The sequence below is a fragment of the Apus apus genome, chromosome Z (assembly GCF_020740795.1).
Source record: "Apus apus isolate bApuApu2 chromosome Z, bApuApu2.pri.cur, whole genome shotgun sequence".
Lineage (NCBI taxonomy): Eukaryota > Metazoa > Chordata > Aves > Apodiformes > Apodidae > Apus > Apus apus.
Window position 1 is genome coordinate 29,355,907 of NC_067312.1, and position 16,014 is coordinate 29,371,920.

At 40.5% G+C, this 16,014-nt stretch overlaps 1 protein-coding gene across 1 annotated transcript in view; it reads right to left on the bottom strand.

The window, feature by feature from the left end:
• Positions 1-16,014, bottom strand: part of GLIS3 (GLIS family zinc finger 3) — a 181,172-nt gene that overhangs the window by 15,074 nt on the left and 150,084 nt on the right. Inside the window, exons 6-7 of the mRNA XM_051642348.1 lie at positions 11,722-11,863; positions 6,086-6,248 (exon numbers count right to left, since the gene is read on the bottom strand). Of these exons, the coding sequence (XP_051498308.1) occupies positions 6,086-6,248; positions 11,722-11,863 (305 nt within the window). The remainder of the gene's footprint in view (positions 1-6,085; positions 6,249-11,721; positions 11,864-16,014) is intronic.

Consider the following 16,014-nt stretch of genomic DNA (forward strand, 5'->3'; position numbering starts at 1 on the left):
GCCACCAATGTGCAGTTGCAGCCCAGAAGGCCAACTCCATCCTGGGCTGTACCAAAAGAAGTGTGGCCAGCAGATCGAGAGAGGTGATTCTGCCCCTCTACTCTGCCCTGGTGAGACCTCACCTAGAATACTCTAGTCCCAGCTCTGGTGCCCCCAGCACAAGGAAGATGTGGACCTGTTGGAACGTGTCCAGAGAAGGGCCACAAAAGTGATCAGAGGGCTGGAGCACCTCTCTTATGAGGACAGGCTGAGGGAGGTGGGGTTGTTCAGTCTGAAGAAGAGAAGGCTCTGGGGGGACCTCATAGTGGCCTTCCAGTACCTGAAGGGGGCCTACAGGAAAGATGGGGAGGGGCTTTTTACAGGGGCTTCCAGTGAGAGGACAAGGGGTAATGGTTTTAAACTGAAAGAAGAGAGATTTAGGTTAGAGATCAGGTGGAAAATCTTCAGTGTAAGGGTGGTGAGACACTGGAACAGGCAGCCCAGAGATGCTGTGCAGGCTCCATCCCTGGAGGTGTTCAGGGGCAGGTTGGATGGGGCTCTGAGCAGCCTGTTCTAGTGGGAGGTGTCCCTGCCCATGCAGGGGAGTTGGAACTCAATGATCTTTAAGGTCCCTTCCAACTCCAAACATTCTGTGATTCTAACAACTCCTCAGCTAGTGCGGAGGGACTGTGAGGAGCAATGTGGTGCATCTTACAGTTCTGATAGTTTTGTCGTTAGGCTGAAATAAGCAGACACACACACTTCAAACTCCAAAAATTCTGTGATTCTGTGATTCTGAATTAAATATTAGGTTCAGGTCCAGGTTTCAAGTTCTAGAGATCTTTGTTACATAAAGCTATTTGAAAATAATCTGAAGTCAACATAGTAAGTTTTAGGTTGCTTTCAGTTGGGCAGAGTCCAACCACATCAAAATGTTGATCTGGATTCCAAGCATAAACTTGAAGGCCTATCAAAGGAGGCAAACCATTTAGACAGAACCTCGTGGTGCAGCTGACATAAAGGTTCATCACTTCACTGGTGTGTTTTGCAGAGCTTCGTCACTACCAGCATTACAAGGATACACAACACTGTGAGGATTTTACACACGGGTTTTATAGACATTGCAAATTTAAGTTTTACCTACATTGCCTTAAAATTGCATACCTCCAAACTACACTACAAATGGGTGCTACAGTCATTTTTGCAGATGGAAAGCTGGGGTTATAAGGGCTCTGGTACGTGCTCCTGATAACCAAATTAGCCACTAAGACTAATGGGATGTGATTTGTGTATCAAAGTTCAACCTGTTCTCAGGAGAGGCTGAGTACAACAGTAGGAGCAACTGCAGCAGCAGCAATACAGAACGCTTCTGGACAGGTTATTAGTGCATTCAAGCCTGAGATATTTCATGCTGCAGCTCAGAATCAGTTTCTGCCACAAACTATCTGTGTGATTTAATTGAAACCTATTTACTACTTTCCTGGTAGATCCATAATTTACTTTTGGACTAGTGTCAAGATGAACTCTGGGTGATTTACTGCCTATTCAGCATTCTTAGAGAATCACACTTTTAGGTGTACTAGATAGAGTTTAGATGATGTTTGTGCTGATTTAATATTATCTTACTCCAGATACACTGTATACATGAAGGAAATAAAGATGTCATTATTGAGCCACTGAGTCTTTAATGTGTCAAATATTTCATTGTTCCAGATAACTGATGCAATGTAGTCTTAAAGATATACTAGGGAGGAAGATAATAAAGCATGCATGTGTTTCACAATAATGCTAGAGAATAATTTTTTAAAAAGAGAAATCAGCATTGTGATAAAAAGATCAGGAGATCAGGTTTTTAAACAGTTCTAAAACTGCCTCTTTATACCTCTCCCTAAGTAAGGACCAGGAGTTAGCTTTCTACATAGCACTCAAACAGAAATACTGTTATTTGCTATCTGAGATTAAAATCAATGCACAGACTTTTATTACTACTAATATTTTTAAAATAATGCAATATCATCCTCTATGTTTTTAAAATTAATTTGTGAAAATTAATATATAAAAAATTGTTTTAACTAGCAACCAACAGCAACAAACAGCAAAAAACCTTTTCAAAGCCCAAAGTGAAAAGCACAGCTTTACAGATTTCACTTTTTATTTAACATCTAAAAAAACCCTCCCAGCTGTATTAAGGATATTAAGTACTGCTTTGTATTGCCAGACAGGACTCCTTCTTGGTAGGCTTGAGTGGTCTTTATAATGATTTATTAACCACTTCATGAATTTTTGGCTTACTCATACGGGTGACTATATCTTCTTTTACTTCCCTTCTGCCTAATAAGAGAGAAACTTGGACTTGTATCCATACAGATTTGTCCCTGAACAAATAACATCATGTTACTGGGGAAACTGCAAATTTAATTTTGACCCTGAAACAATCAGGACCAGCTTATAACCACCGCAGTCAAGAATTGTGGCCAAGCCCTGGAGCCAATGCAATCAGGAACCAGATTTGCAGAAAGGTGCCCTTCCTTATGCCTGCTGGACACAAAATCAGTCCAGGAATATTTCTGGAGTCATTGAGAAACACCTCCCTTGCAGTAGCTACAAAAAAGTGTCCTGCTGAGGAATGATTAGATTTAGTAGCAAGCAAGATAGAGAAAGTCACCAAAGCTACCTGCTTTGATGAGATTAGTACTGATTTCAAAACCATGCTGTTAGGGTTTTAAACTAAAATTAAGTTGCTTCTTCAATCTAAACTCTCTATCCGATTTTGACATTGAGTTCTGTAGACAGAATGAAAGCAGTGTAAGATGTGTCCCATGTTTGCTTCAGTCTCACATTAATAAGGCTTAATCAAGTTCACACTCTCCCTCTCATCACCTAGGTGGAGAAAGCAGCAAAAGAAGCTCTCCAATTACTTCTCTACCCCATGGTACCTGGAGATGTGGGTAAAGTGCTTATTTCCTTCTGCTTTTCTTGATCACAAGCCTGAGTCTGCTGTCCAAAATGGAAGGGGCATGTGACTGGCCCTCAGAGCTGGCAAAGCAGCCAGGCCAGCTTGGATTGGCTTCAGTCCAATAAATGCAGGCTATCACAGGGGTGAGTGCTGGTCAGGCTGTCCTTACCTCTGGAATGACCTTAGGCATACACAGAGCATCAGAAACTGCACAGCATGGGCATAACAAATGCCCTGCTTGCACGCTGTCCTGGTTTGAGCCAGGATGAAGCCAGTTTTTCTTTTGCTGATCCTTTTTTTTATTTCAGTGAGCTTTCTTCAACTAGCAACTGCGTGTTCTGCTAGGTTGATAAGACACTGGAATGTTTTTGTAATTGCTGGGCTCTCAAGGTCGTGCCTTTGCTCTGCCGGCTCAGACCCTGCGGGGGGATCTGTGGCCCCCCCATGGGAGGCTGGGTTAGACGAACAGCAAAACTGGCCAGAGATATTCCATTCCATATATCTACGTAGGCTCGGGGGAAGGTCGGAGATGACAGAAGAAAACTTCCTTCCTTCCTGCTTCGCTCTCTCGCCGCTTCGCTTCACCTCTCTATCTGCCTTCCTTCTTCTCTCTTTTTCTCTTTCTTTTGTTCGTGGCCAGCATCTGGGAAAACACCATCTGCCCATCATCATCGACCCATCGACCTCAAGCCCTCCTGACCCTCGTAACTCTCTGCCTTTCTCCAGGAGCAGCTTCGGGATTCCTCGGAATTGTCTCATCTGAGGGAAGTGCTGTGGGAGTTGCTGGGGGTGGGGGGAGGCAAGAGGCTTCTACCACACCTTTGTATAATCACTATATATATATATACACTCTAATATCACGTATTAGTATTCTAAATAAAGTTGCACAGTTCAGTTTTCAATCTAGACAAGTCTCTCTCTCTTTTTTTCTCTCTCTCCTTCCCTACCTGGGTAGGAGGGGGAGGGGATTGAGAGCATTGTTGTCAAACTGAGTCAAACGTTGACACACGCCTAGGTCCTGCAGTCCTCTGAAGGATGAGATTGGGATAAACGAGGTGATTCCCACCTTTCAAAGATGATGTCTTTAGCACTTTTTTATACTGAGGTATTGGTTTGTTCAGCTTACATTTTCACAGCTATCATACCACACATGAAGTGGTGTAAATAACAGCCTATTTGCAGAGCCCCTAGGCAAGTGGACTGTATTGCATTCAAGATGCAGAGTCTGCATTAGTTTGACTTTCAAACATTTGCCTTAATTTGTACTGCATGTTCTGTTATCAAATCAACACTGCTGTAACACTTTTTTCTTTTCTGAATTTAAATTGTTGTTTGCCACACTACCTAAATGAAGATAGTAGAACTTTTGTTTTAACCCAAAGTAGATCCATGAATAGGAATTAATGCTTAAAGCCTTCATAAGAGAATGTAAAATTAACACACGAGAAAGGAGTGTTTCACACTAGCTTTTCATTATTGCTATTCTATAGAGTACCGTAGTATCCTCAGGTCTGTAATACACTCAAGGACTTCACGAGTTAAACCATACCCTGAATATGTCTGATACAGTCCTACACCAGTAACTGCCTCAGAAATAGGCTAATGAGAAGATCACTCTCTTTTATCATGAAATGTATACCTGTAATAACTACTGATCGCTTCCTACTTGTCCCTTCATGCTCTGGATCTTGTTGGATATGGATGTTGAAGAAGTCATGCACTGGACAGAAAACTATACCGGGAAGGAAAAGCCATTGGCCAGGCAAGAGAGCATTGGCAGCCCCAGAGTTTGCAGAGAGAGCTAGAGCCAAGGCAAAGGAAGAAGTTCAGGACTACATGGCCAGGAGTCAGGATGAAGGACTGAACCACTAGGTGAGCTCCAGTGATCATGAAATGGCAAATTGCATCTCAGACCGGTGAGCAAAATACTCATCAAGTTCCAGTAGCTTCAGAACTGGCTGAGTTCACACAGGAAGTGTGACATTGAAAAGTACTTTCACCTGTTGTCAACCCCATAACCATTATTTTCTTCCATCTTACTGATAAAAGGGTGAGTACTGCTTTCCTCCAGAGAAATTATGATCATTTATCATTAATTGAAATCTAGTGAATGTTCTTTTCAGGTTTATAATTGGACACTTTTTGCTCTCTGAGTTACTGGCATTTCTGTCACTCAAGAAAATTAAACACTTTGAAATACAGTAAGGAAATACAACAGTTTATCGTTTAGGGCATTGAAAAATAAGGAGATTAAGAAAATAATATTTAAACATCTATACATATAGTAAGAATTCAGAATTTTGTGTGATGGTGTATCTTACTGACTTCTTCACTGAAAAGCTGCTTGCTTAGGTCTCTTCAGTCTTGCTATCTGGCGGACTTATGGTTCAATGAATTAAGTGGAAATCTGTAATAGCATACACTAGATAAATAATTTGAAAGATTGCTGAAAATCATGTAGGGAATGTCTAAACATGAAAATTAAATAATCTGCTTTCGCATCACTGAATTATCTAAAACCATGTGTTGTGAACCAACACCAGTCTTATGTGGGGGAAGAAGATGGTCATTCTCCACACCATGGTAACAGCAAAAGTCAGGGAGTTTGTACCTAGCAGCATAAAATAAATCCTGACTGTAAATCAAGTGCTCAAAGAAGTGAATTAAAAATTATTTCATTATCTGTTGGTCTTACTAAAATGTCAAGGGGAAAAAAAAGCCCGCTTCCTGCAAAAAATCTTAGTATTCAGAGAATATTGATGGAATAGGAAAATCTCCTACAACAAGTAAACAGAATTATGCATCTCAGGGCCCTCATTCTGTAAGGTATGGAGGTATGGCTGGGGTCCTCAGAAGTTTTGTGTTCCGGTCAGTATGACATTCTTTGCTTGGGGCATTGCTGGAGGTCAAGAGGGAACTGGAGGAAGTCCCTTAAATGGAGATGGATGGAAAGCCCCCCTTGCCCAGGTTGGTATCAAAAAGTCTCTTTCATCTCTCCTTCTGCTGGTAAACCCATACCTAAAGCAATGGATAGCCAGGGGCTGCCAACAGCAACTTCCTGCACACCAACAATTCCGTTTCCACCCATCCTGGCAACTCTGAAGGCAGCCCCGCTCCAGGCTCAGCGTGAAGAACAGGGACTGGTCTTACCTCTCTGAGTCCACAGCTGAGAGAAGAGGTAACTGGGGTTGAGGATGGAGAGGACTACCCTGTATGTTATGTCCTGAGGAGGGGTGGCTGCTGGGGTGGGACAAGGACACTGCCCCAGCTGCTGTTCCACTTCGACTTGTCTGTGTGCTGGTGAACATGGCTGCTGAAAGCAAAAGAAGAGAAATAACCCTCATCAAGCAAACTATAGTATTGATAACTGAGCAAATACTAATGGATTACTACTCCCCTAAAGCTGTAGTGTCAATTCTTAGCAGCTAACTGGTTTTTCTCAAGTGTTGTCCTCTGTCCAAAGGGAAGGAAAAAAACCCACACATTAAAAAAAACCCTAAACCATCTTTGCTGCTCCAAATGATACATTAATACAACCAGGCATGATGCAGCTGCCCTTCTTGTGCTGGGAATTTTGTCTAAATAGGGCTGTAAATGTTCTACAGCTTTCTATTGTAGAAGAGGTGGCAAATACTTCCCAAGTTACGTATTTTTAAAGCTAGTGAACAGAAACACCGGTTTTGTAAATACTGAAACACTTTTTACCTTTTCCCCTCAGCTGTAAAAATCCCAAATTTCTTGAAGCAGTGAAGCCAAACTAAAATGCTGCTATTATTGCCCCACGATGCTCTAGTAATGCATACAAAATTTGTAAACTAGCATTAACAGTTTTGTAATTTTCTACGAGGTTGCTCTTCTATACATTCCAAATAAGGAAAGATTCTGGATGATTATGCAAAAAGCAATACTCCCTTCAAATGTCCTCATTATCCCAAATCCTGCAGTCTTATTTTCAGAAGTTCTTCAAATTAGGCAGTCAGAAGAATGACACTGATTATCTACACCCTCTGAAAACCCAGTTACTAAATTATTTTTACTGGCATCTGTTTTAGGAATTGAATAGCAGCCAAATACATGCTCTTAAATAGTTTATGAACTCTGAGAATGAATTACACAGGCTGTCTGCAACACTAAAATGATCTCTCACTGGTTGTCATTTCTTCGTCTCTTTATAAAAAAGTATTGTTTAGGCCTAGTTTACAGAGTAAGATTCTAATATAAAAGTTATGTTATGTTAGTGAATATGTTGGAGCTAATGATTCAAATTTATTTATAAAATCCTAGAATTTAAACAAGTTCCCCAAAGGGCACTGTCACTGTGAAAAGATCTTTCTAGGTTAAAATACCTGCATTGATGCTAAACTCCTAGAAGAACAGAGACTGCTTGAGGAGTAATCCCACAACAGATCTGTCTTCAATAAAATTATTTTAGAGATCATAATTTTGAATGTTGCTACCCAAGATCAAAAACTGAAAAGACAAACTCATCTCCCAAGTTCTCAGCTCACTTCTGGAAAGCCTCTATTCATCCTTGCAAGTCAAGGTGTACTGTAGATATTGACCCAGACAAGGCAGATTTAAGGAAAGGCTCAGGAGCTTAATTATGCTATAGCCTCACTAAAGAGCAGTCCTGGACATTTTTCAGCTGATGGAGGTTAACAGACAGTGAGAGGTGACAGACAGGAAACCACTCTGTGAATAAAAACAGCAATATAGATGCTGCAAAGGTAATGTCAAAGTTTAGAGAAAGATGGGATGAGCCCCACTGGTGGGCAAGGCTGGAGGAGTGGAGGCTTCCCTACCACATGGCCCAGAGGACAAACAAAACCAACTGTGTCTGCCCTCAGCATTAGCCCCTACCATTTGCTAATTCTTATATGGACCAGAGTCTCCTTCTCACAGCCCAAGTGACAACAGACATCTGATAGTAGAAGGCATCCCAAACCTCTAGGATAAAGGATAAGCACAGAGGATAAAGATACCACAGGGAGATGAGACATCACTTAAGACAGCAGAGTCACTCACTAAGAAAGGGCTGAGGAACAACCCCCTGCAGGACAGGGGCAGGTAGCTTTGGTATTCTTTCACTTTGCTCATGCACTCCCAAAATCTCCTTCTCTACACTTTTCTCTCCAAGTAGCATCAAGACAAATGCAGAGGGGAAAACAAGAGAATGGCCTTTTTAATTTATTGTTTTATGTTTGTGCAGAGGAAAACAGAGAAAAAAAACTAAATGCAAATTCTGGCAGAGCAAGCAGAGACAATTTTTAACAAATAAGTTAAGTTGTTTTGCTGCAAAGGAAATCCCTGGTTATCTAAATAAAAACAGAGACTACTTAAATTATTCCTTGAAAAAATAGGGTAACTTGCGTTTTTCTATGAGAAAAACTTTAAAATGTGTAAGAAAGTAGAGTGCCTTAGTTTCCCAGTACTGTGGTCTCTGAGTTTAAAAAAAAAAATTCTTCAAGGCCGTGGTTGATCAGGAATAAAAAGGCTGGACTATCACTGCATTTCCAGCCAGGTAGCAAGAGTTGTTCTTCTCTGTCATAGCTGTTGTCTGCCACAACCTCGATAATGATTTCAGGCAAGTATTTTCTAAGTTGTTTTTGCACATTTCTGGCTGGTCCAGGCTGCAGTGGTAGCACAGGTTCCCACAGCACTGCCCAAGACCTGGTGACTATCCCTGGGAAAAGGTTATCTGCAGCCAGGCACAAGCATCCATCTGTCCTTTCTCTGAACTACAATATTCACTGTTATAGCAGTATCTGTTAACATAGTACCTTTTGGCTAGGTTCCTCAGCAATTTCTTTGTATTTTTTTTTTCCCTTTTTCTGACAAACAGTGTAAAATAAGAGATAACTACAGGAGGGACTAGAGGGGCAGGTACAATACTTAAGGAAGAAAAAGCATGCATATTAACTGCAAAAATATATTCCTGTAGACAGAGTATGTTACATGAACACAGCATGACAGAAGAGCATACCTGGGCTCCCACAGTGCCTTGTAATGAAGTCTACAAGAGTAGCACCATGAATGGTGGTGTGGCAGATCACAGAATCATGGAATTGTCAGAGTTGGAAGGGACTTCTAGAGATCATCTAGTCCAACTCCCCTGATAAAGCAGGATCCCTGAGAGTACATTACTCAGGACTGCATCCAGGTGGGTCTTGAATATTTCCAGAGAAGGAGACTCCACAACCTTCCTGGGCAGCCTGCTCCAGTGTTCTGTCACCCTCACTGTAAAGAAGTTTAAATGGAACTTCCCTCATCCTGTCACTAGGAACTACAGAAAAGAGTCTGGCTCCATCCTCTTTGCATCCACACTTTAGACACTTATAGGCATTAATAAGGTCTCTCCTCAGCCTCCTCTTCTCCAGGCTAAAGAGTCCCAGCTCTTTCAGCCTTTCCTCATAAGGGAGATGCTCCAATCCCCCCAAGCATCTTTGTTGCCCTCCACTGGACTCTCTCTAGTTTCCTGTCTCTCCTGAACTGGGGAGCCCAGCATGGGACACAATACTCCAGATGTGGCCTCACCGGGGCAGAGCAGAGGGAGAGGATGACCTCCCTTGGCCTACTGGCCACACTCTTCCTTATGCACCTCAGGATTGCATTGGCCCTCTTGGCGGCAAGGGCATGTTGCTGGCTCATGGATAATTTAGTGTCTGCTAGGACCACATAACACCTGCATAACACATCTTTTGTCAGTGCAGCTTCTTGCTGCAGAGGTCCTGTGCTGAAAAAAGCACATCCATGTGCACCCAGTGAAGTGAAACTGCAGTTCTGGTAGCTGCTTGCAAGTGGAAATACTACTATTAAAACCTTCTAGTGTACCTCCTTGGTTCCAGCTACTACTGGAATCTTGTAAATACTAGTTGAAGGGAAACATTTTCAGCTGTTGACAGTCCACAGGCTTATAGCAGTCAACAACTACTGTCAGTGATGGGTCAATTCCCTAGCAGAGCTAGTGCTAAGAGACTGACAGAAAACTATGGACACTATTTAAGAAACTGCTGGATAACCTGACCACTTTTTCTTGGGAGCTGTGTGTGTGGCAAGCCGCTCCAATGGTTTAGCTGTTAGATGTGAGTTGCTTGCTCAAAATGCTGGGAGGAAATATCTTCAAAAATGAATGTCTTTTCAGTGTCTGATTTGTATGGCATGAAACTGAACAAATGTCACCTTCTTTACAGTGAGGGTGACAAAGCACTGGAACAGTCTGCCCAGGGAGGTTGTGGTGTCCCCTTCTCTGGAGATATTTAAAACCTGCCTGAATGCAGTCCTGAGTAATGTGCTGTAGGCAATCCCGCTTTATCAGGGGAGTTGGACTAGATGGTCTCCAGAGGTCCCTTTCAACACTGACAATTCTGTAATTCCATGAAATGTTCATGGCAACCAGCATGCTCACTGACTCCAAAATACCACCAGATAGGTCCACACAGAGACACAGAATGAAGTGTCTTACTTAACAAAAAGGTTTCCCACAACAAGGATTTTCTGTCTTATCAATACAAGATAAAGTAACATACTTGAGAATAATTTTTTAAAGATCCAGATATTATGAAAACAAAATAAAACAAATAATTATTGATGCTATTCCTCTGTGTTCTTCAAAAAGCTACACCATTATTTACAAGACGGATATAATCAGTCCTGAATGTGAAAATTGCATTGGGATAGACCCACAAAATTTCAGCCACAGAGAAGAAGGAACCATATTTTCATTTCTGGAGTCTCATCACAAATCAATTTATCAACATACAAGTTTTGTACATTAGAGTGGGTAATGCCAGGAAATAATTCTTTTCATCTCAGCATTCCTCACTATCCAACTCTCTCTCAAAGTATAATATAAAATAAGCAACTGTAACCACCATCATGTCACTTGAGGTTCCATGGCCAAAATCAGATCTTTGAGATCCCTTACCTTTCAATTGACATACCACACTTGGCTTATACACAGATGAAGGCATTTAAAAGTTAACAGCATAAGAGTAATACCAACTATTTTATAAATTAGGAAACAGTCAACCACGACTTTACATTTTCTGACTTTTTTCATACAAGCCTACATCATCACCAACTAATGTGTATATCACTAAAGCCTTGTCAAAAGCATAGTACAGAATTGGCAGGTTTACAAGCCTCTCAGTAAAATAATTTACTGAAGTGGCCATTTCATATAATGTCTTTTTTAGTACCACACATAACATCCAGCCAATACTTTAACTTCCTACATCTGGTTCTTAATTATAAGTTGAACTCCTGGAAAATGTAATGCATCCTGCCTGAAAGTTAAAACAGATATCCCAAAAATTACTAATATACTGTTTGACTTCCTGCCCATCACTGTCTTGAGCTTTGAGATAAGCTATCACTCATAACTTATCAAATGTTTCAAGTTTAGCTGAAATTTGAAAAACAATTGTACCTTTAGCCAGGTGTGACAGTTTGGTGTTTTAATATTAAAATATCAGATATATTACTGAAACAATTAAAATAAATGTGTTTATTGGCATATTTAAAGTCTAATAAGAGAACTCATAAGGCAGCATTTAAGTTAATTAATGTAGATCTATTGGAAAATGCTCTTTTCATGGATAAAATATAATTTTTCCTCCTTCCTTCAAAAAAGGTGCAGAAGTCTTTTCAAAAGGCATCTTTTTATATTATGTTGCAGGCTGTATCCTTCTCATGAGATATATATGTATTTCAGAGTACTGCAAAATAATCCCTAATCTGACAGTGAGCAATAATACAGCAGGCTGTTTATTTGTCTTTTTCTATACCTGGGTAAATATCATGAACAGGCCCTGGAGAGCATCCCATGGTACTATCTGCAGCATCCTGTGGTGACAGGGCTGTCTGGAGGGGTGGGATTGTGAGGCAGTCATTCAGGATGTCCTGGCCAAGCTCTGAGCTCGATCGCAACTGAAACACGAGAAAAAAAGCAGAAATTATCATAACATGGAAAAAAAAAAAAAAAAGAAAAAGAAAAAAGAAAAAAAAAAAGAAGAAAAAAATGTCACAAAAATCCTTTAGGCACTGAAAAAAATGTTGAGGGGGTATAGAAAGAAATGGAGCACAAGCAGAATTCTTCTTTTTTAAACCCTGGTTCATATCCTTCCATTATAGTAGGCATTTTTTTAATTTTAGGAAGGAAACTTCCAGATGCATGAATATACTGTACTCAAGAGAAGGGCTACCTGCACAGGTAAGACCTTGGAGGGGGTGGACTTATGTGTGTTCTCTTGTTATACACTGCAAAAGAGAAAAGAGTGTCTTGATCCATGGATAATGGAGATACATCAAATGTCTGATGTCTTATTTCAGCAGAGGGGTACCATAAAAGCCCAAAATATTTCCCTGCTGGCACAATCCCTTCAACTGGCTCACTGAAGGATCAGAAAAGCAAAGGTGTTACTGGCAGTGGAAACGAGGGACTAGGAGCAAACAATCACAAATGATACCATTCAAGGTGGTACCACTTGATATGGACCAAAGTTGTCTCAACACCACATTGTTGAAGTGACTAGGACAGCATTTGTTTCATATTATGGTTGAACTGATCTGGAAGTGAGTGCTCTGTCACTACCACTAATCCCAGCTGCATGCATGGCCACTTGCCTGGTACCTAATCCATCAACAGAAAGTCTATCTGGCTGATCCAGCAGTAAATTCATTCTGCAAACAATTAAGAAACAAATTCATAAGAAGAGTTTTCGTTTGGATGAAACTGCATGAACAGTCTCACCCCGAGGCTAGAATACAATTTGAAAAAAAACAAACTCCAAACCAAAATAAGAAAAAGGGTGGAAGCCTTCTGCAGCACCCTGGAACATGGCTGTTCTAGCTGCAATGCAAAACTGCATCCTGAGGTTTCTGGCAGATGGATGCTGCTGCAGGCTTCTGCGCTTATGCCTGTCCCAACCCCTTGCCTGGTCTTATTGTCATATATAACAAAACTCTGCCTGTTGCTTATGGCCATCTCACCTCACAGGCTGGTGTACTCATTTAAAAGCGTGAAAAAGGAGGGGCTGTGCTTACATGCATGTGGGCCACTGCAGTGGCTGAGATGCAAGATAAAAATCCTGTCCTGTCACATATGCTGATGAACAGATAGTTAATGCAGTAGGATGGACAGAAACCTGATCTCATGCAGTAGGAATTGCTGCACGCACACATTAGAATCCCTAGAGGCAAAGTCTCACAGATGCAACTGAGGCTTCTCCTCTCTGGTGCCATGAAAGGTGAGCAATTAACAGTAACTAGAGCATAACACAGCACCTCAGACAAACTCCTAAGGGGAGGAAGAGCAACAACAAGAGAATTTTCTGACCATTCTATACTCAAATGAAGAAAAAAGAGGTAATGGTTGTGAATGCAACTGTAAGAAGACTTGCTACTGTGCCACACGATGCTGATAATCACTCTAATTGCTTCTGATTATATGTTTTAGTACTGTTGCAAGAAGAGTAGAGAAATGGTCTTACATATTATAAGCACCTGAGGCTGGGTGACTGTAATAAAGAGCTATTATGGAACCTATGACATCTATGCACACACTGTGTATGGTGTAGAATATTCCTTCTCTTAAAAATTTAGTGCATCATTATTAAGTCCAAAGCTCCCAAAAGCACCTTCATGAGGTGTATTTGTTACTCTAGAACTTGGTATTCAAGAATTGTACAGAGAGGGAAGCAGAAGGGAAGGGAGGGAAGGTGAAAAAAAAGGGAGAAATACGCTGACAAATGCTTTTCATTTGTTATCCATATTTACCATCTGTTAGAAGTCCAAAGATTTCATGCAGTGTATCATGTATGGTTGTTTGCTATTATCCACTAATTATTCTGTTTTTACTGCTATCACTAATAAATTAAGTGGCTTCTCAATTTGTTCAATTTTCTACAATCAGATAGCACTCCTATGGATGAAACAGTGAGGAGGGCAAGGAAATGATAGCTAAGTATTTAAACATTATTTACAGGTATTGAATAATACCAACAGCCTATTATACACATTTTTCTATTTTGCACTGTTCAGGATATTTGTTTTGCATTTACCCAATAGCCAATGCTTATAAAAACAAGCAAAACTCAAGACCTAAAAAGTGAAGTAAACAGTGGGAGATTCCAAATCCATGCACCTGTTATCATTGATTCATATTTACAACCACAAGGGCTAGAAATACAGCTTTTATACTTACAAACATGCCGGCAGCGAGGGAAGCAAGCAGTCCAGAATCAATGTGATTGATAAAGCAAGCTTTGATTTATTGAATACACAGTGTTACTTTTATACCCTTTTCCAAACCTACTTGTAGTGAATTCATTGGATAGTAACTACTTGTAGTGATTTCACTGGATGGTAACTACTTGCAGTGATTTTACTGGATAGTAACATACACACTGAGTTCCAGGGTTCTTCCTTGTTTTCTATTATTCTACTTCTCTACCTTGTCCTTGAGTTAGTTTAAGCTAGCAGAGAGATTGTTTATACTTGTGTTAGGCTAAAAAAGAGATTGCTTTTACAGCTGCTATTTGTGTCACACTCTCAAGACCTCTCAAGGAGATAGCAAGGACCCATGGCCCTGCTGCTCAAGCCATTCTTCAACACAAACACATACACATATGTGCATTGTATATTATAATATGTAATTTTAGAATGACATTATACGTATTTAACATACACGTAATAAAATATTCTGAGTAAGAGGTGCAACCACAGACACCATTGCTAATTCAAATTGCCACTAAAAATACTATCACAGGCCTTTCATAAACCCTCACTAGATAATAGATGCTGTGAATAACTTTACACTCCTTTACCACAGGGTATGTATGCAAGTTGCTTTTTAAGAGTAATTACTGTTACACCATCAGAAAGGGTAGGGAGCAAGGGGCAGAGGACCTCTTCTCTACTCTGCTGCTTAGCAGAGCAGGACCAGAAACAGGTCAGCTTGCTTTGCAGAACTAGCCTTTAAATCACAGCTGCTCCCAACACTAGGCAAAACCTCTGGGAAACTCCAGTCCACACCTTTACTGTTTTCTCTTGAGAGATACAGCAAGCATGCTTTGGCTACTCCTTCCTCTGCCACCTAAAGCTCAACCTCTGTGCAATGGTTTTCAAGATCTTTCCTCAGTATGAATAAGCCTGTACCGTTAACAGGGCTGGCATAAGATGTGGCCTTTTTGGAACAAAACAGACTGCAGAAAACAGATTCTGGTCCCAACATGGCTGATTAAGGTATTGCTTTTTCCTGTACAGGCATTCTGGGTAAAAAAACCCGAGTCGAATATTTTTGCATATTTTATAGAGACTTTTAATAAAAAGTTTTAACTAAAAACAGTGTTTTGCATTTTGCCGAAAGTAGGTAAATCTGAGCTGTGATTTTTCTTCAGCATGTGCAGAAACACAGAACAATCAATGAAAAGACAGGTGACCTTAAAAAGAAGCAAATAAATCAACCACTCATTGCATCCCTAAAATTTTATCTTTAGTTTAAAAAGCTATAAAGAAGAAATAATAATTGACCAGACCTAACTGCTGCAGTCTGGGTCTTGCTTTACTCTGAAAAAGCAAAGTGTAGCCTAGACTGTAGACTTGTTAGCCAGCTGTAAAAGACAGTGGACATTCTCTTTGACTTCTGTATAAATCATATTCCAGCACAAATCTCCCAGCATCCTGGCTGCAATACCCTGTTTCGTGCATGATCACTCAGCTGAGCGTGGTACAATCACACTGGGACTGAAAACTTGCCAATCTATTTTTTAGAACTATAGGGTTAGAAAATTACCTTGCTGAATGATGAAATCAGTAACTCTCAGTTTTGCAACACTTGAACACATACATTTTCTGTGTGCTGTGATGTAGCCTAAATTTAGGGCTGACCAAGATGAAAGTTCACGACCAACTCCTCAGCTCACTTACAAGTTCCCTGTAATAAATATTTGCTCTAAAAAATAGATTTTCAATTTTAACAGCTCAGTTGTATGGCAGACTTGTGATGTTTTTTATGTGGAAATCTGAAATATTCCCATGATCACAATGTGGCAGGTAGTTTTTTCTAATATATAAAACAA